This window comes from Trichosurus vulpecula, chromosome 5 (assembly GCF_011100635.1).
Source record: "Trichosurus vulpecula isolate mTriVul1 chromosome 5, mTriVul1.pri, whole genome shotgun sequence".
NCBI classification, from domain to species: domain Eukaryota; kingdom Metazoa; phylum Chordata; class Mammalia; order Diprotodontia; family Phalangeridae; genus Trichosurus; species Trichosurus vulpecula.
Window position 1 is genome coordinate 71,292,230 of NC_050577.1, and position 27,664 is coordinate 71,319,893.

A 27,664-nucleotide genomic window follows, 5' to 3' on the forward strand; every position below is an offset into this window, starting at 1 on the left:
GCCAAATGGTAAGAGATTTGGTACAAAAACCAATGAAGAGAACAATGCCTTAAAAAGCAAAATTGGCCAAATGGAAAAAAAGTGGCACAAAATGTCACTGAAGAAAAAATTAAAAAAAAAAAAAAAATTCCTTAAAAAGTAGAATTGGCAAAGGAGGTAAAAAGCTCACTGAAGAAAATAATTCCTTAAAAATTAGAATTGAGCAAACAGAAGCTAATGACTTAATGAGAAATCAAGAAACAATAAATATAATTTAATGTAACTAAAATCATCTATTTTACACCTAACTTTGTTTTCTATCTCTTGTTTATTTATAAATTGTTCACCTATCCATAAGTCTGATAAGTAATATATTCCATTTTCTTCTAATTTTCTTGTAATCTCTCTATATTTATTCCATGTATCCATTTTGACTTTTTCCCAACAATTTTTACCAAAGGATGAATTATCTCAAAATATTAAGTCTTTACGTTTTTCAAATATAACATTATTATGTTACTCTGCTGTTGTATATTATATGTGTACTCTATTCCATTGATCTATTTTTTTTATTTCTTAGCCAGTATTGGATGTATCAGATGTTTTGATAATTACTGCCTTATAATATAGCTTAAGATCTGGTACTACTAAATCTCTATACATTTTTTTTTGTTTTTCCTTTGATATTTTTGATCTTTTGTTCTGAAAAAAAAAATATGACCTTTCCCAAAATTGTCCTCAAATTAATTTTTAAAATGTCAAATTAAATTCTAAGTGACATAATCAACAAAAAGTAAAAGCGTAATTTCTTCCAGCTCAGGACAACTTAGCAGGACAGAAAGAAACGTCTGTGGACGCTGGGTTGGGGCTGTCTCGCTGTCTCACGAGGTAGAATCAAATCAATCATGCCATGATCCCTAACAATAGTTACAGGGGTTGAAATAAAGACTGTATCATATTTTACATATTTTCCCCAAAAGATTTAACAAGGCATACAAAACAAAGCATAAGAACAAACAATCCAGTTGTTTTGTATGTACCTAGAGAAATATTTTTAAAAAAAATGAAAAATGTTACCTTTTCGCTACCAGCCAAATCTACCAGATAAAGTTTTCCACTCAGTTTCTGTTCTGTTTGAGTATTTTCTTGTTTTACATTAATAAGAAAGATACTGTGACTTCTAGAGCTATGTTCATTCATATCTATAATGAAAACACATTAAAACAATTATACAATTAGCCATTAATTAATTTTCCCTTTCCAATAATTTCTTTTAAGGTGGCATATTTTACATTAAAAGCACAATTATCAACTGGCAAAGGATAAGTTCAAACATTCTACTTACTTGTAACTGCTACGTGTCTGTTAGATTTTCCTTCGTCTATAGTATCCATAACCTCATCTGGACTACATACAAACCGCTCTGTGCAACCCTTGAAAATAATTTTTAAAGTATGAAAATTATTTTCCCATCACTATATACTTTTTCTCTTACAAAATCATTCTATAGACTTTATACGGACCTTCACATAGGGAACTCTGTTTTTGTCCTCATGAACAGAAAGGTTGGTCTTTGAAACTGAAATAGGAAAACATTACTTGTCAGATGGTAATTAATATCCTCCAAAATGTAACATTAGCTAAGAAATTGCTATTATAATTTTCTCCTCTGTGCAGTATGACAAACAGGCAAGTGCCTTCTTCAAAAGTGCTGAGGGGAAATAAAAGACTACTCTATCATCACTAAACAAAAACATTTATATAGCCAATACTCAATATTTTAAAAATATCCATAAATGTGTACCTCAAGTTGTTATCAAAAGGCACGCAACTGTAATTTACAAGAATAATTTTAAAATGCCATTTTCTATAATTCAAGGCAATTTTAATATACTATTCCCATCTATTGGAAAAAGAAATCTTTAGAGTTCTTTCTGACATAAAGTAATTAACTACTGTTATTCCAGGAGAGATAATAAATAGGGAAGAGTACAACTTACCGTCCAAAAGGTCCCTTATCTTATCCAAATATATTTCAAAATATGATACCTAAAGGAAAAACAAAAATTAAATAAGGGAAAAAATTCAATTATCACTAAAATCCCTTAATACACATTCCCAGTTTATTCATAGAGGAAGTGAAAAGAGAATAAGAAGCCTAAAAGCCTTCTTTCTTTCTTCTTTCTCCCCTCTTTTAAGTCTTTTAAATGATTTATCCAGGATGATGTGGCTATCCTGGCTTTATCAGTTAAAAAATAGCAGTTGATTTGCCCCAAAGGAGTGTTAAACATCTAAAGACAAGCAGCTTCATGTGGTATAGGTTGTTCTTGAAGGGACCAAGAAATTCAAGATCTTCAGGACTGGTCTAGAGTTATAAACTGACTCAGGCACAAGGGCTGTTTTGTGCCTGGGGCAATTTATAACTTGGCTTGGGGTAATTTATATGTCTCCAGCATGTAAGTGTTTATTCTTCCCCATGTACATGGGTAAGAGAATATCACCTAGGTTTATGTATGGAATATGACATACTGATTATTTACACATGTGCTTTATAACTGATATGCCTCATCATCAAAGTTTAATGTTTAAGAGTTAATGGTACCATCATGATGACTAATTGATATTGTATAAATGGGAATCACACCACTGGGGCTGAGGAGCTACAGCAGTGAAGAGGAGAAGCGTATCTTGGTACTCTCCCTGACTAGGACTTTGAGAGAGTTTAATTAGGCATATGAAAACAGTCTGTCTTCCAGAACCCAGATCTGTCAGTGGGAAGGACAGCGAGTGAGTGAAGCCAACCCAGAACCCAGGACAAAGACAAACCTACAGGTCTATGCAGAGGCACTGTGCAAGTTGCTATCAATTGAGATATTGCCCCTGCCTCCCTGAACCTCCTCACCCAACAGACCATAAGGTATGCACACAAAAAATTATAACACAAGATTAAGTTTAAGTACAAAGTAAGTCTATAGTGCTGAAGATGATTTTTCTAAAAAATGTTATCAACCACAAACCTGACAACTACTTATGTATATTTTAACTGTAGTCATCCTAAAAGCTAAATGAAAATCTCTCAAAAAAGTTTACCTTAATGTGGAACTCCAAATTTTCATCCATAGAGTAAATATAATTAAAAATATCTTGTACTATTCTTGGAATAATACCCATTCCATCTGGATCATGGAGTTTACCCTGAATGGAACAACAAAAAATATTAAACCTTTTAATGAGTTATATATATATTTAATGTAACTAATGAAAAAATCTACAACTAAAATGAATCAATAGTGAATAGGAAAGACAGAAATAATACAATAATTGTGTTTTTATTAAATACGGACAGACAGCTAAAAAATCAGGACTATATGGTGTATATGTATCAAAATAGATCATCACCATGATCCCAAGTATAAACATGATTTTTTACCTGTCTATTCTTAGGATCATATTCTAATAATCAAGCCTGGATTATTCCAGGTCATTGGAATAATAGGTATATCCAAAAAGGGAAATTCTCTACTTATAAAAATCTTCTTTCTCTCTCTGGCTCAATTCAAATGTATTAAGATATCAGAAATGCCTCATCTGATTTTCACTTCTGACCTTTTGTCAGTCCCCAAAGCAAGTACTCAACATAGACTGTTTTCTAAAGCAGAGGTGGATTGTGCTCAGGCCTCCTGCTCAGAATGGTGTGGGTGATTGAGGCAGCCTACTGATCAAAGAAGAGGCAATACTGCCTCTTCTCCAAAAACAGGGTTAAAAAACAAACAAAAAACCAAATCTGCTACACATCACCATTCTGAACTTTTAGCATATAAGCATTCAAAAATCTCCTTTAAAAAGTTTCAGAACTATAGCAAATGCTTAATATAAAGAAGTGACAAGTGTGCCAGTTGGATAGGACCTAAAATTTTTAGGGCCCAATAAGACCCAATTTTTCTTCTTAACTTACTGTCTAAATTATGCCAAAAAATAATCAACTTCTAGAAAAGAAATCCGAATTCTGTACTTTGCTGTTGTATCATAAGCAGACATCCAAATTCTTACTATTTTGTGGTTATGATGACATCACTAATAAAATAAACCTTTAATAATTCCAAATACATTGCTTTCTGGAAAGAGAGTAGTGAGGAGTCCAAAATAACTGTTAAAATAATTTTACTTGTCAACAGGAAAAATACACTAATGGCCTTGGTACCCTACTCAAAACACAAGAAGAAAACTTATTTTACAATTTGTTACCTCCATGGTATGCGTCTTCCCAGAGGATGTCTGTCCATATGCAAATATTGTACCATTATATCCCTCAAGTACATCTATAAGAAGTTAAAAAAAAAAGAATTTATATATCAGAGAATTTCCCTTCCTAAACAAACTTCAGAGAATTGCTTTAAGTGTTGCAAGAAAATGTCATGTGTTTCTGATTATCAATGCAAAAAAAAACCCTCTCAAATAATTAAAACACTTAAGAGAGATGCCTAAGTTCTTAAATCCAGCAAAATGACTTTCTTCAGACGAGTTGATATATAACAAAGTCTACCTAAAATAATATACAAAAGTTATAAACCTATCAAAGTTTAAGTTTAATCCTTATGACTTATAAGAAGGATTTTTGATTTGAGAGTGAAGAAGTTCCTTTGCCAGAGCAGAATACAATTTATATAAGATTTATTAAATAAATCTTAGGGAGTTATCTGATACACAAAAAGTTAAGTGATTTGCCCAGGGTCGCAGAAAAGGTAGATGTCAGAATTGGGAATGGACTCAGCACCTTTCTTCCTTATTAGGGACTGATAAAAATTTGATATTTTTCCCCCCTGAAAGGTGGAAGCACAATGTTTGGCTCATAGTAGGTATTTAATAAATGTTCAGTCTCAGTCTAGCACGCTATCTACTGTATCTACTAAAAAAGAACAAAACAAGGTCTATAAGACCTTGAAGGAAAAAAACAAATATGAAATATTGTGGCTAATGCTTTAAAATGTTAAATCAAAAGGATATTATGAATTATGCCAAAATCTACCAACAGGAATAAATTTCTCCTACAACATTGTTAAGATTGTTCTTTCATTATAAACTTGGAAAATGAGAATAAAATGAACCAGAAACATCCTATGAAATTCCTTATTCCTAAATTATTCTTTGTAATATCCAATTATTGTAGAATTCCCTCAATGTACTTTATGAAATAAAACATATCTCATATATGTAGACAAGTTTTCTTCCTTCTTTCCAGCTAAAACCTGAGTCACCTGCTGGCTTGGACCTTTAAGTTGAAACCACCTAAATGAATAGGACAAGGTAAGTCACCTAAGGCTTAATCACCCAAGTAAGACTGTAAATCTTGGGCAGTATCTTTGGCTCCTCCTTCTCTTTAAAGATTCAATCAAGCATCAAGTCCTGTCAATTCTATCTGGGCAATCTCACTCATCAGTCCCACTTCCCCCCAATTCCCACTACAACTACCAAGGAAGAGCACCCAATTTGGCTAGGGTTAGAGTGAGAGTAGGAATTATGTGCAATCAGCCTTAAAAGACAGGCTGGAGCCAGAATGTGAAATGCTTTAAATGCCAAAGGAGTGTGTAATTCAGAGGCATTGGGAAACTTCTTGATCAGGTCAGGAAAAAAAAAAAGACTTTGCCCTTAAAGAGTTGACCCTACTTGTACAATAGCCTAATGAGGCTCCTTGTGCCTAGTCTGGGAGTGTGCTGCTAATTGTTTAACAACTAACATAACTTTTAAGTTGAGTCTGCACTAGTAACATTTTCTCCATCACTTTTTTTTTTTTGGAGGGGGGAAGGCAGGGTAATTGAGGTTAAGTGACTTGCCCAAGGTCACACAGCTAGTAAGTGTGTGAAATGTCTGAGGCCAAATTCAAACTTAGGTCCTCCTGACTCCAAGGTCAGTTCTCTACTCACTGTGCCACCCAGCTGCCCCTCCCCATCACTTTCTTAAGCCTACAATCAACAAAACAATAAATCAGGCCTGATTTGCAGCATTTGCCACTTTCTGAGGTATAAATGCTCATTGCAAAAATTTAACAATCAGTTCTAGCCAATATGAGCTGGTACCAGCATACCACTACTGTAGTCTTTCCTTCCTAAGATCCAACCTTCACATGACTTCCAAATTAATCTTCCTTATGTATAGATTTGCTCATGTCTAGTCTCTGATCAAAATTCCTCAGTGATTTCCTATGGAATATAACTTTTTTTTTTTATTTACTTGCAGTTCCAAATTCTCTATCTCCCTCTAGCCTCTCGTCCATTGAGAAGGCAAGAAATATCATACCCATTATACATATAAAGTTATACAAAACATTTCTACATTAGCCATGTTCTGGGGGGAAAAAAGGCAAGAAAAATAAAGAGGAAAATTGCTTCAAACTATCAGTTTTCCATCTGGAGGTGGAGAACATTTTGTATCATGAGTCCTTTGGAATTACAGTGGATCACTGTTTTGATCAGTTATTAAGTCTTTCACAGTTGATTATCTTTATAATATTGCTGTTACTGTGCAGATTGTTCTAGTCTTGCTTACTTCATTTTGTGTCAATTCAAATCAGTCTTCCCAGGTTTTTCTGAAACCATCATCATCATTTCTTACAGCCCAATAATATTCTATCACATTTATATATGTATGTACTACTTGTATGAGCATATATGCACGTGCATATGCATGCATATGTGTAAATAAATTGTTTAGTCATTCCCCAAACTGATGGGCATCCTTGTCAGTTTCCAATGCTTTGCCACCACAGTAAGAACTGATATAAACATTTTTGTAAATATGGGTCCTTTTCCTTTGATCTCCTTAGGGCATAGATCCAGTAGTGGTATTGTTGGGTCAAAGGGTGTGCAGTTTTATAGTTCTTTGGGCATAGTTCCAAATTGTACTCCAGAATGGTTGAACTTCTTATAACTTTACCCATGGTGCACCAGTGTCTCCATCCTTCCACATCCCCTCCAGGATTTGTCATTGTCCTTTTCTGTCAGCTTACCCAATCTGACGGGTGTGAGATGGTATCTCAGAGCTCTTTTAATTAGCATTTATCAACTGGGGGCCTACTAAATATATAATAAAGTCCAAATGCCTCAGCCTGGCATCTAAATTACTCTACAACCTGGTATATCCCTGTAATTCAATAAAAATATATAAAGCACCTACCATTTGGGAGAGCATTTTAGGCACTGGGGAAGATATAAGGTTTAGATAAGAGACTGTCCTAAAGGTCAGTCTAGTGGAGGCGGCAGTGATACATATGACACAAACACAGAAATAATGCCACAATATGAACTATAAGTGTTACATGAGGTTTAAGGTCTAAAATTATTTATGATCAGGGGAAGAAAGAAAGTTTCATGAAGCCTTACCTTACTCCATTTTAAATGAACCATGGTCTGGCCAAACTGGAGTAGCCACCATACCAAACAAACATTAAGCAATTCCCTACCCTAGCATTTTTGTTCATATTACTCAGTTTACCTGGAACTCCCTTACCTTTACATGGGCCTTTTAAAATCCTACCCATCCTTCAAGGTCCAACTCCCCTATGAAGCCTTCACTGATCTCACCACAGGACATATTTCCACGTTCCTCTCAAGCTATAGTTCATACAAGTTATTGCACAGTTATTACATAATGTTGTATAGTTGTGTGTATGTTATAGTCTCTCTGACAGTTTATTAACTCCATGAAGGCATCTTTGTATTTCCCTTAATATACAAATGAACTTAAAGAAACCAGTGTTGTTATACAGTTGTTCAGTTGACTTGTCCAGGCTTATAAAGCTAATAAGTGTCTAAGGGTGGATTTGAACTCGGGATGATGACTCTTCCTGACTAAAGGCCTGGCACTCTATCCACTGCACCACCTAACTGTGTATGTGCAAAATAGAAGTAGAGACAAGAAAATCAAGGGCATATAAGAGAAATGTCATACTGACTGAGAACTTTACAGTTTTTTATATATTATCTTACAATATTCTCAAAACAGTGCTGAATTATTGGGCATATGATGTTTATATTTTCTAGAAATAAGAAAAGCTGTGCTTAGCTCACAACAACCATTTCCCACCTGGCTGCTCTCCTGGACTTCATCATTGTCTCTAGAAACTCATCTTCCTGAAAGATCACATCAACTCTGAAACTCAAGCCTCCTCAATACCTCCTGCCTGAGGCTTCTTCTTCCTTTCTTTGACTGGAAAAGGTGGAGGGGTAGATATCAGAGAGTTCTATTTCAGGAGGAGCCCAGGACAGTGATTTCATCATTTTGGACCCAACTATAGGACTTAATCATCCCTTCTCCCTCTCTCTTCTTCCTGCCCCCTTTTTTGTGTTTTCTTCCCCCATCAGATCATGAGTTCCTGAAGTCAAAGACTATCTAGACTGTCTTTTGCCTTTCTTTGTATCTCTAGGGCTTAGCACAGTGCTTGGCCCATAGTAGGCACTTAGTAAACATTTTCTGACTTGACAATTGCTAAGTATAAAAAAGGCCATTTAAAAAATTTGTGATCAAAGCAAGGTGTAATAGGATCAGTTCTCAAGGGAGATGCATCCGTAGTTATGGGAGTAACAACATACCAAGCTGCTGAAAGTACTTGCATACAGTATATGAATACTTAGGAAACAATGGGGTGAGAACCATGAGCCAATATAGATTTACAAAAAATAAATCACACTAAATTAAACTGACTCCTTTGTAGAGTGTCAGTAAACTAGATATCACAGAAACCCCAGGCAATCAGGTACAGTCAAGAATTCAAATCCTGCCTGAGCCAAGTACTAGCTGTGTAAGCCTGGGCAAGTAATTTATCATCTCTGGGCCTCTCATCTGTAAAATAAGAAGGTTTGACCCGATGAACAACGAGGTCCTTTCCAAGTCGAAATCTATGATCCACTGACAAAGTATTTCATGAACTGGCTTATGTGACTGTACAGTTAGGCAAATTTGCAATTGATGATGCAATTGTACCCCAGGTACTGATTAATGCATTGGTATTAATCAGGAGGAAGGGCTCTAGTGGACTCTGACAAAGCTCTTTTCCTAATATTTTTTTAAAAATCACTTCTGTGAAGGCATATGGTATGTTCATGAATCAATCAGAAAGCATTTATTAAGCACCCACTAATCTATTTTGCTAGAAATCTGATGAAAAGCTAGCTACTTAAGAACTGAAATCCAAAACAATCTTTAAAGTTTAAAACATACTGGCTTAAGTCAACAAAATGAGTTAAATTCTTGCACATAGGTTAAAAACTCAATTGCATGAGTGCGTAAAATTAAGATTTGAAAGACCTAACTTGACAGGAATGCACCCGAAAAAGATCTGGGGTTTTCGGTGACTGCAAAACTCAATGAGTCAAGTGTGTTATATGGCCACTAAAACTGCTAAAGCAATGAAAGGCAGCATTAATCATGGAGGGATGATGGGAAGTAATGGTACCACTGCGCTCTGCACTCAGGTATCCTGAATACTATGTTCAATCCTCCCATTCTGAGAGAAACTGGGAACCTAGAGTGTACTGAAAGGAGAGCAATCTAAATGTAGAAGGGCCTGAAATGATAGTACAAGAAGAATGGCTGAATTAGAGCTATTCAGTTTGAAAAGAGACATTGAAAAAATGTGTTAATGTGAATAAAGTATTTTGTTTTGGGGTTCTCCAGGAGGCAGAAGTAGAATGAATGGAGGAAAGTTAGAGAGAGGTAGCAATTCAATGTAAAATTCAGCTTTCTAATGATCAGTGCAGTCTTAAAAATGGAACGAATTGCATTTTAAAAGCAGTAAGCACTCACCACCCAACGTAATTGGGATAGGGCCATTCCATTTGTTAGGGTTGGTGGAGAATGGAGTCCTACACCTGAAGTTTAGACTACATAATGCCTAAGGTTCTTTTCTATTTTAAGATTCTGTGAATCTGTGGGATGAAAAATAGAAGAACCCTCCCCCCCCACCAAAAAACCCACAACTGGTCTTATATTGACTTAGTTTTTTGGCCAGGAATACATCCACCTGGATCATCCTTGTTGCTTCCCTCACAGCTTCTCTACTTCCTGCTAGAAGGAGTCTTTGAGAAGAAAATAATAATGGAGTAGAAGCATGCATTGACAAAGGGCTGTCATTTTCTATAAACTATTGGAAATCTGCCTACCAACTATTTCTGTTTGGTGTTACTTTAATTCTAGTTTATTACCTTAGAAACTCTTTTGTGATGTGAATGTTAACATAAAAAGTGTGGTAAGAAATAAAAGTTTTCAGTTTTCAACCTAACCTATAACACTATGTTTATAATCATAACCTGGTTTTTGATGTGGTGGACATTACACAAATTTATGCAAGATCACTTGTACAATGCCACATAAAATATTTACTAAAGATAATTACCATCATTATTTTGCATTAAAGATACAAAAATTTCCCTTCATGATTATTAATATAGAAGAATATTCAAAAATTATAATGAGAATGCTAAGTGAGAAGAATCCCAGGATGAAGCTTCACACAAAACAATATTTGTAGAAGTGGATGAAATGTATTTACCTTTCACTATCTTCTTTGCACAGTCATTGTATACTTGTTCCTGTGTTGTGCTTGACTGGAATACACGATCAAATGCATAAGGCTTGGACTGAAAAAAAAAAAGAAAAGAAAAGAAAATTGAAATTAAATAGAAAGTCCACCAAAGAGATGCAAGCAAAATACTTTGTGAGGTCATCTATAGAGATGTGAAACTCCCCCAGCAAAACTTGTAAGCAGCCCAAACCAGATTAAAATGTAATTGGGAAATCTTTAACTAAATAAAAATATAATGCAATAAATATAATATTAATTTGTGCTAAGCTGCCTGTAAGAATCTGTTTCTATTGTAATTTGACACCCCTGATCTAGAAGAGTGGCAGTACTGAGGTCATAGTAGGTTCTCAAATACATACTGATAAATCTTTCCTTGGCACCTCCTACCCTAAGCAAAAGCTTACATGTACCTAGGATCTCGTCTAGATAAGTAATTCCATTCCTTCAATTCAGTTCTCATTTAAAGTCCCTACTACATGCAAGGAACTATGTTAGGCTACGCCCTAGAAATGTGCCTGTTACATTGGTATGACACAGACCTTTGTCTTGAGGACAGTGCAGCTGTGATCTCTCTGTGCCTTCCCAGCCTAGGCTATTCTTGACCATTTATTTCATAAATCTCCCACATAAGACCTAACCAAATTCTCAAAGGTCTTCCTTTGGTTTTTAAAAACTCTTGGCATCATAACTTTGCAATGTCAAAAATTGAGCTCAACTTCTTCCTGCTCCTCCCAGTCACCAAGGTCCCAAAATTTCAGATACTTTGAATCTTTCCTTCACCACTCATATCCCGTCAGACGCCTGTCAATTTGACCACCTTGATTATCTTCTGTGTCCATCTTCCTTCTCCTTTACCCACTGGAGGGGACACATATACACACACACACATTTTCATTCACTCACTCACTCAAGTTAAGCCCTTCAATCTCTTACCTGGGTTACTATAGTAGCATCCTAACTGGGTACCCCACCTTGAGTCTCTTTCCTCTCCACTCCATTCTTTATGAAGCTGCCAAAATAATCTTCTCAATGCACAGGTCTGGCTATATCACCTACTTATTCCAAAATATTCAGTAGCACCCTATTGTCTATAGTATAAACTACATATTCAGCTTAGAATTTAAGGAAAAGTACAAGTTGACAATAACTTACTTTTCCTATATTTATTCACATTACCTCTCTTCATGCAACATTCAACATATACTTTCCTATACAAAGCAGACTTTTAATTGTTGCTAGACTCCAACTCCAGCTCCATGTAGTCAATAGTATCTCAATCTCTCGTGACTAGAATACACTTCCTTCCCAAGTTCATGTGTTGAAATAGCTCTCTTCTTTCAGAGACTTTGCTCAGTTCTATCTCCTTCAAGCAACTTACCCTGAAAGTCATTCCTTAACTCATTCTTTCAAGAAACATTTATTGTGAATTTTGAGTACAGAAGACTGTACTAGGGTTTGGGGCAGATACACAGCTAAGCCTATCTGGGCTCTCATAGAATTTATAGTCTAGCAGCAGCAAAGAAAATTTTTTCCCCTTCTGTAATTTTAAAATGTATTTTAATTTTTAAAGAATTCTGTCTGAATTTTTTCTTCTAATCACATTCTACCTTATATTATACTTTTTTGTGCACGTTTTCTCTTTGTTCACCCTCTGAGCCTACAACCCCCCCCCTGCCCCCCAGCAAGGGACTATGTCCTCCGCTCTAGTGCCTTTGACAACATCTCACATATAGTAGTTGTGCATTAATATTTATTGAATTTAAAATGTATTATGTGTGAGTATATGAGATTTAGTTCATGCTTCACTACATGCATTTTTATACTTGATAATCTTGTACCTGCGAGTTGCTGCTATACACATAGCATTCATCATTTATGCTGCATACTTCCTACAACTGCTCAAGAAATGCAAACTAGCTGAACTTAAATCATTAAGAAATCACATAAATTTATTTTATTTTCTCTTCTGAACACTCCTCACAACTTTGATTTGAGACAATTAGCCACTGTTTTCCCTAGCTCTGAAACACCAGTGTCATAATGCTGATATACAGATTACCACTAGCAACCACTGGTTTTCAGTTATACAAGTTCATTTCGAGAAGGTAGCCAAAGTAGGCCAAAATGCTTTAGTTTTTTTGGTATGCACAGTGAGCTAAAGTTGTTTTATGTTTCTTTGCTAGCTCATATTTCCTCCTAAGATAAGATGGATCTAGTTTCCAAATGCATTTCTTTAGAGAAAGTTCATTTTCATAGCAAGACAGAAAAGTTTTCAAAAAAGAAAAAATTCAACCACCATCCATTTGAATTTTTGTTGTTTAGATGCCTTCTAAAGGATTAGATAATTGTTATTTAAATAACAAGGGTTGAATTAATACTTATTTAAATCCCATAGTTTAAAAGAACTAAGACAGACCACAAATACAATATCTTCAGCCCTACATTCAGACCAGTTGCTTGTTTTTGTGACAATTCAACGTAATATAGGCCGAGCAGAGATTCTATATATGTGATATGCAGTATTAGGTAGGAGAGGTAGTTCAATTCTCACTTGACACTTAATCTGGGACTCTGGTAAAACACCTGTCAGTGTCCCAGGCAACTCTGTAATATTATAAACTAAAAGGTACAGATAAGAGTTTCTCCATAGGGAGATGCATATACTACAATAATTACTGCTACCACTACCAGCTAACATCTATATAGTGCCTACTATGGGACAGGCACTGTGTTAAGTGCTTTACAAATAGGTAAAGTCCTACCTCCCCTTTCAGGAAAATGCTCTTTGGATACTAAATTTAGTTCTAAATTCAGGACTACAAATTATCTAGAGTTTCTAGAATAAAGCTTTCTTTGGTCTTAGACACCTTGGAGGATGGTACAGTGAAAACAGCCCTAATTCTGCATTCAGGGGTCTAGGTTCAAATGCTACCTACCTGTAATAGTTAAGTACCTGTGAACCTTGGGCGGGTCTCTGAGGTCCCTTCCAGGTCTACACCTATGATTCTATATGATAATTAATGTCCCATTTTGTTATTCTTTTAAAATAAAGTTTTAAAAGATTAATTGCATCACATTTTTAGAACTAGAAGGGGTGTTAGAAGCCACGTAGTCCAATCCTCTCATTTTACAGATGAAGAAACTGAGTCCTAGACATGTTGGGTGACTTACCCAAGATCACGTAGGTTGCAAGTGGGAAGGGAGAGACCCAGGAAAGCAAGTGAATTAAAACTTAAAGGACAATGAGGGTTTTGGGGAACAAGGATGGATGAGGAAGCAGTGAAAGCCAAGAATGGCTCACGCAAATACACAGAGGTAAAATGAGAGAATATGGAATCCAGTGAACATTTAATATTATGTTTGACTTCAAAACAGATTACATGAAGAGGACTAATATTACATAAGGCTACGAAGGTAGGTTGGAACCAGACTGTATGAAACCTTCAATGCTAAGATAAGCAGTTTATATTTTATCTTAGAGATGATAGGGACCTAATAAAGGTTTCTGAGTAAGGGAGTGACAAGATCAGGTCCATGCTTAAGGAAGGGTTTGATAACTGTGTGGGATGGATAGGAGAGAAGAGAGACTGGAAGTAAAGAGACCAATTAAGGAGCTATTAAAATAGACCAGATGAGAAGTAATAAAAGCCTTTAGTTAGACTAGTAGCTGGATCAGGGGTAGGGAACCTTAGGCCTTGAGGCCACATGTGGCCTTTTGACTTTGCCCAAGTTTTACAGAAAAAATCCTTTTATTAAGTGGAGTGGTAGGATGTAAGAAATGCCAAGGAAGTAAAATCAAAAGGATACAGAAACTGACTGGGATGAAGAGCAAGGGAAAAATCAAAGATAACTCCTGGGTTATAAAGTTGATGAATTTAGAAGAACGGCGATTCTCTCATGTGAAAAAGGAAAAGTCTGATGAAGGAAGGATTTAAGGGTGAAAATACCCAGTAACATTTTGGACATGTTAAAAGATGACAATAGGATATTCAGAGGGAAATTGTGATTAAGTATTAAAGATATATGAGACTGAAGCTCAGGCAAGATACTGGATTTCAAATCAATTGACAAGCATTTTTTAAGCACCTCTACTGGGCTCTCATAATCAATTCACTATCCCACTCACCACAGAGATTCTTGCAAATCTTTTCATCCCTCCTTAAGTTTCCCACAGCTCCCCATCCCCCTACCCTTATGGCTGAGAAGCCTGCCTTTCACCAAAAAAAAATAAGAAGTTATTCTCTCTTCTCTTCTGTCCATCATCCAATATTATTCAGATGCCTTCTCCAACTATGCCCTCTGTCCTTCCAGTTTCACATGAAGAGGGGGCCCTCCCCTTGCAAACCCCACTACATGCATGAGGGAACCCATTCCATTCTATCTTCTCTAGCAAATTTACCCATCCCCCCTGCTCTCCCATTAATCTTCAATCTCTCCCTGTCTACTGGCTGCTTCCCTACTGCCTACAGGCATGCCCGTGTCTCCCCCGTCCTCAAAAAACCTTGTTTTGATCCCTTTCTATTCTCACTAGCTAGTGTTCTATAGCTTTTCTCCCTTATTTGGGTAAATTCCTTGAGAAGGCCATCTACAATAAATACTTCTACTCCCTTTCTCTTCATTTTCTTAATTCTCTACAGGCTGGGCTTTCAATCTCATCTTTCAACCAAAATAATCTCTCTCCAAAATTACTGTTGTTATTCAGTTGGTTTTCAGTTGTGTCTGATTCTTTGTGACCCCGTTTGAAGTTTCTTGGTAAAAATATACTAGAATGATTTGCCATTTCCTTCTCCAGCTCATTTTACAGATGCAAAAACCAAGGCAAATAAGGTTAAGTGACTTGCCCAAGGTCACACAGCTAGCAAGTGGCTGAAGCCAGATTTGAACTCAGGAAAATAGGTCTTCCTGACTTAAGGCCTAGCATTCTAATATCCACTATGCTGTCTAGCCGCAAATTGCCAATGATCTTTTACTTGCCAAATCTAATGGCCTTTTCTCAATCCTCATCCTTCTGGCCATTCTGAAGCCTTTGACGTTGCTAATCACCTTCTCCTTTAATACTCTCTTCTCTCTAAGTTTTCATGGAAATGGTCTCTGCTGATTCTTCTACTACTTGTCTAACTGCTCCTTCTCAGTCTCTGTTCCTGGATCTTTACCTAGGTTATACCCACTAACTAAAAGTATCCTCCAAGGCTCTGTCCTGGGTCCTCTTCTCTTCTCCCTTTATACTATTTCTCTTATTGATCTCATCAGCTCCCATGGATTCAGTTATCATCTCTATGCAGATGACTTTCAGATCTACTTGTCCAGACCTAATCTCTCACCTGAACTTTTGTCTCATCTCCAAAAGGCTATTGGATATCTTGAACTGGATGTCTAGGAGACATCTTAAACTCAACATGTCCAAAACTGAATTGAACTAACTTACCTAAAGAGTAGTCAGTCAGGTCGCAGAACCCAGAGAGGACTGAGTAGCACAAACACAGGTAAGTATTTAGGAGAAGTGATCAAACAGAGAGGAAAATGGGGGGGATATAGCTATGAGTGTGGGTGTTCAGCATATCCAAAGCTGTGGAGGATGAGGATCCAAAAAAAGGCCATCAGATTAGCAGGTAAGAGATCACAGTACCCTTGGAGAGGAAGAGTGGAAGCCAGATTGCAAGAGGCAAAGAGCAGCAACTGTAGAGGCTCACTAACTTGGAACCAGGAGAAATTTCTGTGACTATAACTTGAGGGGACAGAAGCTAAGCCAAAAAAATTGTTTAGGATGAGAAGATCTGATCATGTTTGTAGCTGGTAGATAAGGAGAAATTGAATATGAGAGGGAATGGTTCACAAAGCAACTTCTTTTAAGAGAGTATATTGCAAGGGCCTTGGTAGCTCTAATAGGATACAGAATTTTCTCTATAGCATATAGAATAATTACTGATGACAAAATATGCACGAATTTGTGACCCATGCTCAACTATCATCTTTCAATATTCTGTTCTATACACCTCCCATATCTGTCTCTTGAGAATTTATATTCTATTAACTCACCATTAATATGTCAGAAAAGGGAGAAAAAAGCAAGAGAAATATTTTCTCACATGATCCTCATCTCTTTCCCCCCCATTACGAATTTCCATGTTTACTTAGATTATCTCCAGAGTGTAAGACGTCTAAGAAGCTAAAGGAGCTCTAGATCCCACTTGGAGATCACAATCTACTTCATGACAAATATAAAATAATCCAAAGAGTCTAATAATGTTGTATTTTATTCTATGGATGCTTGGTAAGCACATGACTGAATGTCCTGGCTTCAAAAGTAACTAATCTGTATCATTTCGGTCCACTGTCATCTGAACCTCTATATATTCCCAAGGCAACACGGATTAGTGAAACAGGCAATGCACTTAAATCTAGAAGATCAAGGTTCAAGTCCTGACTCTGACATGTGTGCTTGTAGACAAGTCACCTTTGAGTCTCAGTTTCCCCATTTGTAAAAATGAGAATACTTCCCCACAGGGTTGTGAGAAAAGTATACTTCAAACCACTGTGAACCTTAGAGCACTACATATATGCTTGCTATTATTATGAAACCATAAAATGCTATACAAATGTGAACTCTTACCATTATCCCCGGGGATAAGCCCAAATCATAAATGGAGATAAAACCAAGTAGTACTTATTCATATTTCACCTACGTGTAATATTCTGTCAGTTTCCCTAGTCCTCACCCATGTCTTCAACTCCTTTGAAAAGCAGGGAATAAACATTAACTTGACTCTGGAAATCATTAAAAACAGGATAAATAGCTTAGTTATTTTTGAAGACAAGTGATTAGAGACTACTATTATCCTATTATTGTAATACCTGAAGATAAATATTGATACAGAACTACTAAACTACCTAGCAGATTAAGTTCATTTTACTTGAATGAAAAAGTTCATTTTCATATAGTAAGCAAAAAGTTTTTTAGTTCTTCTCCTAAAAGATTTTCAAGTTAGTCAATACATTAACTCAGTAGATATGCCATATGCTATGCTATAGTTTAAAGATTAAGAGAACTGATTAATTTAGAGAAGGGAATTTATAGATCAAACCCTTCATTTTGATTGATGACAAAAAGTCAGTAGCCTCAGAGGAGGTAAGTGAATTGGTCAAAGTCACAGAATTAATAAGCTAAGGGACCATAATGTGAACCCACATCCTCAGATTCCAAATTTGATGATACTCTTGTGACAGCTGCCCCTGAGGCTAGTGGCAGAACAAGACCTGAGGGGTAAACTGGGAGTTATGAGATTATTTACTGAATGACCTTCAACATCACTAGTTCTACGATTTAAGAGGACAAGTCACTTAACTCTTTAGAGAGGAAGGACGCCATTTCTTTAGCTGTAAAATAAGGTTGGACTCAATGATCTCTACAATCCCTTTTAGCACTAAATCTATAATTCTCTATTTCAGTTCCTCACCTGTAAATTAGGGGCATTGGATGAGATGTTCCCTAAAGTCCTTCCACATGCCATGATACCTTCCAATATGACTAGAAAAATCATTTAGGGCCATTTAAACCAAGGCAGTGCTGGTACAATGAGAGCTGTAAATAATACAAATGTCAAGTGCCACCAACTTGAGCTAGGCATAATAAAGAAAACAATGAAATTATCAGAAGCTATGAGACAAGGCAGTGGAATATTTGCAGTAAGCCCTTCCAAACCCACTTTGTCTGCTATTTAAGATGGAATACGATAATATATTGTAATATATATCTACTAGAAATCTTGGCAAATCATTTATTCAACAAATATTACTGAGAGCCTACTATAGGAAAGGCACCGTGGTAGGTCTTTGTAGGAGATACAAAGAAGAAGAAGACATAGTACCTGCACTCAACGACCACAAGACTTATAAATAGTAGTGACCCACAACTGAAGACCATATTTATACAGAGGTAGAGAGCAGAAACAAAAAACAGATGATAGAGCAGACTTGGTCTTATTTGATAATAAATGGAGACTTGGATCAAATCCTATCCCTGACACTCACTAAATGGATGACCATGTAAGTGCCTTTACTTCTACAAACCTCAGTATCTTTATCTGTAAAGTGGGGATATTTGCACTACTTACTTCACAGAGTTCTGAGGAGAGTACTTTGTAAACCTTGAAATGTTATATAATTATGAGGTGTTATTACTGCATACCTCCAACTCACACACACCTGTGACACATCTTTAAATTTATCTCAATGCCTTCATTGAAGAAAAGGGAATTAAAATAGCTCTCAAACATTTTCCTACCTCTGCAAGAAATAGTGAATCTTCAACCTTTTGTGTCTCTACCTAGAAAACAATCTTGTCACTCTGCCTCCCCCAAATAGAGGGAACACAAAATATCCTGAATCTTACTTTCCCTGGCTACAAGGAAAATATCGACAATATATTAACCAATGGGTACATTTAACTGAAAGAATATGAATTTGAAAAATTCTGCAAACCTTTTTCTTCTTAAAAATCAAAACAACAAATACTTATAGAGCGCTTACCACATGGAGTAGACAAATGGGTGTTAAGAACTGTAGTCCTAAAAACTCGCAAAGAAAGAGCCGATTATATTGTTTGGATTGTTATTGTATTTCTATTTACTGGATTGTTTTAAGTACTTTGTAAATAGTAAAGTGCTATATAAATAAGCAATTACTGTGAAGCAAGTATTTAATAATTCAATCTATGCTATTTAAAAAAGCAGTCAACTCTTGAATACTTATACTAAGAGTGTAAGATATAACATGAGTAAATGAAAATTAAAGAATTTTTAAAACCTTCTAGCCTTTTAAGATTTAGAATATATATATATATATACACACATATGTACTATGTGTAAAGAACCCCAAGTGGAAGCAGGGAAGTCAACTTTCACTCGGCTTTACCTCTACTCTGCCAGGAGAAAGTCGAAAAAACTTTAAAAGGCAAGCAGTCATTCAGCAAGATAACTGTAATCACTGGCCTCCTAATAGTTCAAACTTAACTAAAGTCAAAGTTAACTGACAGAAAATGCTCCCATCACTTAGCACTGTGCCTGGCACATAGTAGGTGCTTAATGTTTACTGACTGACTAATAAAAATTAGATAGGGAAATGGCAATTAAGGCAGACCAAACTTGACAATGGAGTAGGCCCTGAATTTCTTTTATTTTGGATGCTTTATGGATTGTATGAGGAACAAGGAATGTTGTCCTGTAAGTAGGAGCTTCGGATATTTCAAGATCCTTCAATACTTCATTTCATCAAGAAGACATTTACTCAGTTTAATCCTAGTCTTCTAAAAAATCCCTTATTATAGATCATTTAAAATTTCAATAAAAATTTATTATGGTTAATTCTGTAGAACAAAGGACAATGAACTGTTTTGATGATTAAAAAAATTCTGCAGCCAAAAAAAATCTTCACAGAAAAATCCTAACGGGAACAGCCAATTATATTATTGTTCTTTATTTTTCAACCCTTACAAAGTAAAGACTAAAACATTTCTTTTGAAAATTAAAAAAGATTCATAGTATTGCTATATAAAAATCCAAAAAAATGCTATACTTTCATTCTTTAATTATAATATTGCAACTATAAAAAGAACAAAAACTTAATTTCTTAGGTCTAAAAAACTTTAACAAAAGAAACAAATATATTTAGTACACAATCTTTCAGCTATAATGAACCTTGGCAGTGAAAACCAACTTTCTATACAGAACTAAAATAATTTATTTTATATTATAATTATATTTATACTATTCATTCAAAGCCTAGTATGTGCAAGGCACTGTGAAGTAGACATGTAAAAGACCAGGTCTCTGTCTTTAAAGAGATTAGACTCTACTAAGAATTTTAAACTATATTCAAATAGCTACAATACAAAGCTGTTTGTGTTAAGAGCTACGTTAGTGGTACAAACTGTTACAAAAGTACTAAGGGAGGTGGAATTACTTTTGGCTTTAGTGATCGGGGAAAGCCTTATGGAGAAGGTGAGGCATCTGAATCACAGGATCAGAGATCTAAGGCCGGAATTTGAACTGGGCCTTAAAAAATGAGTAGGATTTCAACAGACAGGGCCATGAGAAGTACAGAAGGTTTTAGAAAACCTAGCATATTTCAGTCAGATAATAAGTTGTCCTGAGTGTTTAGAATATAAAGTTAAATTTAGGGGAGTAATGCACTGCAGAGAACAAAAGAGAACTTAGAAAGAAGCACAGAAAAGCAGTGTAGTTTTGAAAACAATGTCTAGATTATATATTTCTTCAAAAAAGTAAACAATGTTAAATAGAAATTCATGGTTTTATATTGAATCCTTTTTTATATTGTGCTGTACACCTGGAACTGTTCTTTTTTTTTGTCTTTTTGTATTTAAATTCACAATAAATAAATATAAGAAAAAATTTTTTTTACAAAAAGAAAAAAATAAAGTTAAGGCAATAGTAAGGAAAGACTTCGAAAAAGTAAATTGGAGCCAGACTGCTCAAGTGCCAAAATAAGGAGTTTGGATTTCATTCGGTAGGCAACAGGCAAAAGTTAAAAAACCATTAAGGACTTTATAGAAATATTTCTAAAAACATTTATAAATATAGTATTTCTTTAGGCACATTAACCCGGCCAATATGTAGGGTGGAAAGTAGAGAGGCAGATACAACAGTTAAGAAACAAGTGCAAGAGATACAGGTGTAAGGTATGGGGTACAAATGGGGTGGTGGCAGCAGAAACGTAAAGAAACGGAAGATGGGAGATATCTTTTTTAAAAAAACTGGGGTCGTGTGGCACTTATAATCAAATGGAGAATCAAAACTGACAGTTTTGAACCTTATCTACTCAAGAATTTTTTAAAAAGTTGTTTGTTTTAATAATCTGGTAGAAATCACAAGGCCAGGAGTCAGGGTTTTATTTAAACTCCTTGGAAGCCTGAACAAGTGCTCCCTCTATCAGCCAGCATAAAACTTGGTTCCTTCATCTGTGATCGCTATCTTAACAGCAAGCACATTTTAGATTCAGCACTCTCTTAAAAAAAGGAGAAAGGAAAAAAAAAAACCAGTGCAAAGACACAGAAACGACAACTAAAACTTAAGAGGATATCTCACAATTCAAAATGGGAAGAAACAAAAGACTTTCTCACTTTGGGACTATGATGGCTAATGACGTTCTAGTTGTTCAAAAGTGCTTTTTTGTCTTTTTGTCTCAATTTCTGAAGTGTAAAATACTTTGTGACATACTGGTATTGTACTCATTCTAAACATTATGTCAAAAAGGTGGAGCAGACAGGTAGCTTGGGAAAGGAAAAAAAGGCACAGACTGGAAGCCATCAGCACAATAGAAAGGACACATCCATTTGAGTTTCCTGTTTAGGGCATTAAATGGCTTTACATAAATGATATTTTATACTTAGAAAGCAATTTAAGAAGTTTTGTAATTTCTGATCATGTTTGGTGCAATAGTCAACAAGAATCTATTAAACAATTAACTATGTTGCAGAGGTACTGTGCTAAGGGCTGAGGATCCAACAAAAGGTAAAAACAGTTCCTATCCACTAAGAGCTCACATCCTAATGGAGACAACATGCAAAAAAAGTATTTACACAAGATAAACAGACATATACAAGATATACCGTATAAATGGAAGATAATCTCAGAAGGATAATGCTACAAGTGGGAGGAGCAAGGAGGAACTAGGAAGAGCCTCTGGAGTGGAAGTAATAGGAAGCCAATGGAGTTTTTTTTGGGGGAAGGTAGAGGGGGAAGTGGGGTAACATGGTCAGACATGTGCTTTAGGAAAATCACTTTGGCAGCTGAATGGAGGGTGGAATGGAGCAAGGAGAGACTATTACAGTTCTCTAGGCATGAGGAGACAAAAGCCAGCATCAGGGCAGTAGGTGTGTGAGGGAAGAGAAAGGGACATAGAGAAGAAATGTGATGGTAGAAATGACAAGACTTGGCTAAATATGTAGAGTAAATGAGAGCGAAGAGTATATCTCATTCAATAGTTTAAAAACTCCTCACTTTAAAGATTAAAAAATTCAAAAATGATACTTACATGAAAATTTCTCTGACAGCCAATCACGCTAGACTAGTTGCAAGTACATTTTAGCATACTTCCATTAACGATCTACACTCAAGAAATAGTGTCAGAAATATCAGTGAAAAGGAGGTGGGTCAGCCTTGAGGCAAAGATTTATCAAACCGGAACACAACAGAGTATGAGAAAGAAAGTAATATGAAAAGAGTTCGGAAAGGTAAGCTGAAGCCACACTTGTAAAGGGCTTTAATGCCACATTTTGTATTTTATCCTATGAAACTTCTTTAACAGCCTTCCAACTGAATTGTTAACAGAAATCTCAAACTTTTGACATGCACATACCCTAGAACCTGGTCCTTAGCTACAGACGTGTCCTTAGACATAGATATTATGGAACTTTTCCATTTACCTATCTTCAGACATACTCAGTTTCAGATTTCCTGTACACAGGCACTTAGTCACAAGAATTCATATGATTGGGAGTCAAGGGAAAAAAAAAGGAAATGGGTCAATTACCTGGACTATGTCTGTAGCCTACATTTCTTATATATGATGATTCTTTCTCACACATCCATACAGACTAAACTGAATGCCAAATTTGGTTATTAACAATCCTGGTAAGGAATCAGCCTTCATCTGGAATTCTAAATAGATCATCTGTTCAGATAACATGGGAGTCTACTTCATTAGGTTTTCCTCACTTAGGCTGATACTCTGGTGAATCCAAAAACCAACTATGGTTTAAATACCACAACCCTATAGCCATTTACTTGATGTTTCAATAGAAACCAAATTTCATTTTTTTGGCTTCCTGTTTAAAAAAAAAACCAATACATATGTCTACATGGTATTCCCCAATGCAAAAACCTGTCTCTTTACTATCTACTTATCTATTTACTACTCTATCAAATGTCCCTCTTGGGTTAGCCAGAAGCACCAAAAACCAAACGAAGCACTTCGAACTGAAGCAACTGTGTTCTCCTCAGGCAAGGGAATGGCCAAGATGACCTAATCAGTTTTATCCACCTCTCATTTCAAGAGCTGCAACTGCCTATACTGGGTTCTGGCAGACTCTACAGCGTGAAGTCATTCACCATAAAAGGAATGCTGCTTAGCAAAGTGATGCAAACTAGCATGCTCCACCTAACTGGTGAAACAACAGGTAGGAAGTACTTTTTCCTATTCATTTTTCTGTTGTTTTAAGGGAGCCTACTTATTCTATGTCTACATGCCTAGTTTCTCCTACAGCAAAGGCACTAAAAGTGACGCAAACCAGCATGCTCCTCCACCTTAATGTTGTCCAAACAGGTAGGAATTGTTTTTCTTATTGATGGTTAAGCAAGTTTACTTTGTGACTAAACAAGTTGTTTCTATGTGGGATCAAATCTTATTTTCCACACATAAAGGCAAAAATCAAAATATCAATTCTGTGAACTGTAATCATTTATTTTCCCCAAAACTCAGGGGGCAATGCAGGTATTAAACTTTATACTAGCTGGAATTTTTTTTAAATCAAATTCATTTTTAAAATCAAATTTATTTAGCAAACTTATTCATTGGCACCTGTAGGAATGATCAATCAGGAAACAGGCAAGGGCTACACAGGGACCAAATGACTATAAATAATGAGATTGATTTGTGTGCAGATTAGTCATTTATCTATGAAAAACACAGGAAGGCATTTAAGTATGGAGTAATAGAAAATGAATGCTGAAGAAAATTAGTTCTTATATTAATTTCCACAGCAGCATTCCAGTATTTCAATCTTCCTAGAAGAATGTAACTCCTTAAAAGGAAAAGAGCTACTTCATTTTTTGTCTTTGTATCCCCACCCCTCAACACACACACCTTTCACTAATAAATATTTATTTAGTTGAATTGAATGGAGACATATTTAAGAATAAATCAGGATGACTCAGGAAAACGAATATGGCAAACTAATGGCTACTTTTAGAGAAACTTTAAATAAAGAAAAAAATATTTAACTGCCTACTTAAAAAAAGAAGCAATGCATTTACTAGAATTCACCAAAAATGTAAGACTTTAGTCTGGAGGAAAATAAAACCCTTAGGAATATCCAGAGAAAATTAGCCACTCTAGATAAAGAATAAAATGTGCTGGTAATAAACACATCAGTTCTTAAGCTCTTGTAATCAAATCTCAAAGCTATACTTGCATTTCTGCAATCCCTAGTACTGTATTTTTTTGAAACAAAATTATTTCCTAGTTTACCTAAACGCCAGTTCTTTCTAACTGCTCATAACTGATTCATATTCCATTGCCTGTCTATGGTTTTTTGCCTAACCTATTTCGATTTGTTAACATCAAGGAAATCTTGAAGTAAGAGTGAAATATTAAGGCATCTATGCTTAGTAGGGACAATTATTCAATAGTTTCTTTTTCTTCACAGTGTCTGATATGCTAATGTAAAGAAAATTTCCAACTTAATTTTATTACACATATGAACACCAAATTCTAGGATAACTACTAACATTAACAAATACAATCCTGGAAGATAACATGCAAAGAATAAGTTTACAAGGAAAAAGGTTATAATTTATCATGTAATATATCCTATAAATGTCCCTTTCTGGATGGTAACTTCTCCTGGGTCAAGCCTAAATACTTACTCATTTCTTCGAATTTGCAGCAAAAGCTTTTGATCTGAGGATCTATCAACTAAGAATTAGACTGACATCAAGTCCTTCAACATGCCATCTGCTGGCAGTTAGTCAACTTTTGTTTGCCAAAGACCCCGACCACACTGAAAAGCTACCATTTTGGAGCTGTCATTCATTTTCTAAAGTTGAACCTGGGAAGACCAAATGGGGGGAAAGAAACAAAATAAAACACTTTACCGTGTATTTTAAGGTTTTAAAACTTCTCCACTATTCCAAATGACTGGCTTTCCTTCTAAATTAAATTGCTCTAAATGTGTTATTAAATATGGAATGTCAGTAGCTAAAATGAAAATAAGTTAAAATACAAAGTAATTAACCAGCATTAGACTGTCCTGGCACCATCAGGAAAACAAGAATTAAGTGTTTACCAGTTCAACGGAGGCACTTATCCTACTATCCACTTTGGGGTCATATGGGAAAGCATACTGAAAGTATTCCTAAATATTTAGTCCAGCACGCTATTCTAAACTAACTTCGATGTCTTAGCCTTATTCGAGAGAAAGCTTAGTCACTGCGAGCATCTTTATGCAGATAGGAACTGTAACAGCCCTACTCGGCTTACTTCCCTTCACCAAGTAACTTTGTAATTTCCTTTATGGCAGGCCTGGGCTGCATGGGACAGCTTGGCTACATTTTCAGCTATGTATCTAATCAAATGAAAACAAAGTAGAGTTAACTGATCCGTCTCTTCTAGCGAAGAGTTTCCTTTAGGTCAAAACTCAACACAACCGTATTACCTTTGTGAAATGAAAATGTAAAACTCGGTTGTTTCTTTGGGACAAAGAGGAAAAAGACTGGGGGTGGAGTAGGGGGGAGGGACCTATCCCTTTCAGATCACTTCGCTATTTCTCGGCTAAAAAAATCCGGCAGCCTGATTCCGACAGAGTGCCGTCCCGTTCTTTTACGGCCACTTTGAACAAATGGCCAACTTTCCATTCGTTAAACGAGGCAAGAGGGGTGGGGGTCGGAGTGCGGTGTTAGAATGGGCAGACCTCAACGCTAGTTGGAATGTTAATTTCCAGCCCCTCCCCCAGCCCCGGGACCCAGAAGAAAAGTGACAGGCACAGTTTCCAACAGGGACCAACAAGTAGCTGGCATCGTGCGTGCAACTCGAGTCCCCCAGAAGTGGGGGTGCAGGAGCCCGGGAACCCGGTCGGAAAGGGAGTGGGAGGGAAAGGCCGGGGGGGTAGGGAGGCTACATCGCCCCTTGCCCCCTCCCCCGGGTCCGCGCCGGGAGGGGCCGCACAGGACAGGGCCCGGCTGACACTCACCGCGACGATGACGGTGTCCTCGCCCTGGAACTTGGCGACGTACTTGTCGCCCCGGGCCATCTCGGCCTCGTTGAGGGGCCTGAAGCGGCACATCACCTTGATGTTGCATTCGGCCGGGTCCGCCATCTTCCTCGCGGCCGGGGCCCGAGGCCCGGAGCCCCTCCCCGCCGCTCAGCCTCAGCGCCCGGGACCGCGGGGGGCCGCGCTCCTCCGGGAGAGCTGCTGTGCTCCTTGCAGCGCGCCGGGCCGGGCTCCCCTGGGGCGGGGGCGGCCGGGAAGAGCAACTCCAACCTCCGGCGCCGGCGCCGGCAGCCGCCTCGGCCCCCTCCCGCCTCACTTCCGATTCAATATGGCGGCCATGGCGGCGGCGACCGGCAAAGCGTCCGGTGTGTCCGGGGGCGTCCCCACCCCTGGCAGAGGGAGCGGCGGAGACGAAGGGGCGTCCCGAGAAGCTGGGAGCGTGGCCTCCTCCCGGGGCCCGGAACGACAGGCTGAGCTCGGCTCGGCTCAGCCCAGGCCAGCGCCGCTCTGCTCTGCTCACCCACCCGCCCGGCTCTGGGACTGCTCGCCCGCCCGGCCCCGGCCCGTATCCAGTGCGCAGCCGCCCCACTCTGGGCGGCGGTGAGCCCGGGAGGCGAGGGAGGGAGGGAGGGAGGGAGGAAGGTGGGGCTAGGGCGCAGGCGTGAAGAGGCCGCCCTCCTTCCCTCTGCTCCCTCCTCCTTCCCTCTGCTCCCTCCTCCTCCCCCTGGCCAACTCCTGGGCGCTCTTCTCACTGCCCGGCTTCAAGTGGGACCTGTGGATATCCCAGAAATGTGTGGCTCAGCTGAACTTGGTTTTTTTATTTTATTTTTATTTTTATGATTCAACTGAACCATTTTATTTTATTTTAATTTTTTTAACCAATAATATTTTTTATGGCAACTGAACGCTTTAAATTTGATTCTTATTTTTTTTTTACCAATAGTATCTTTTTATGACAACTGAACTTTTAAAATTTGATTTTCATTTTCCTTACCAATAATACCTTTTTGTGACAACCTAACTTTTTAAATTTGATTTTTTTTTAAATTTGATTTTTATTTTATTTTTACCAATAATACCTTTTTATGACAACTGAACTTTTTTAA

At 37.0% G+C, this 27,664-nt stretch overlaps 1 protein-coding gene across 2 annotated transcripts in view; it reads right to left on the reverse strand.

Moving 5' to 3' along the window:
• KIF5B (kinesin family member 5B) overlaps nucleotides 1-27,118 on the reverse strand; it is a 64,103-nt gene extending 36,985 nt beyond the window's left edge. For both annotated transcript variants that reach the window (XM_036758819.1, XM_036758818.1), the window contains exons 1-8: nucleotides 26,538-27,118; nucleotides 10,523-10,610; nucleotides 4,225-4,298; nucleotides 3,070-3,174; nucleotides 1,980-2,028; nucleotides 1,503-1,558; nucleotides 1,325-1,412; nucleotides 1,057-1,181 (exon numbers count right to left, since the gene is read on the reverse strand). In XM_036758819.1, the coding sequence (XP_036614714.1) occupies nucleotides 1,057-1,181; nucleotides 1,325-1,412; nucleotides 1,503-1,558; nucleotides 1,980-2,028; nucleotides 3,070-3,174; nucleotides 4,225-4,298; nucleotides 10,523-10,610; nucleotides 26,538-26,663 (711 nt within the window). In that variant the 5' untranslated portion in view covers nucleotides 26,664-27,118. The remainder of the gene's footprint in view (nucleotides 1-1,056; nucleotides 1,182-1,324; nucleotides 1,413-1,502; nucleotides 1,559-1,979; nucleotides 2,029-3,069; nucleotides 3,175-4,224; nucleotides 4,299-10,522; nucleotides 10,611-26,537) is intronic.
• Between the last annotated feature and the right edge of the window lie 546 nt (nucleotides 27,119-27,664).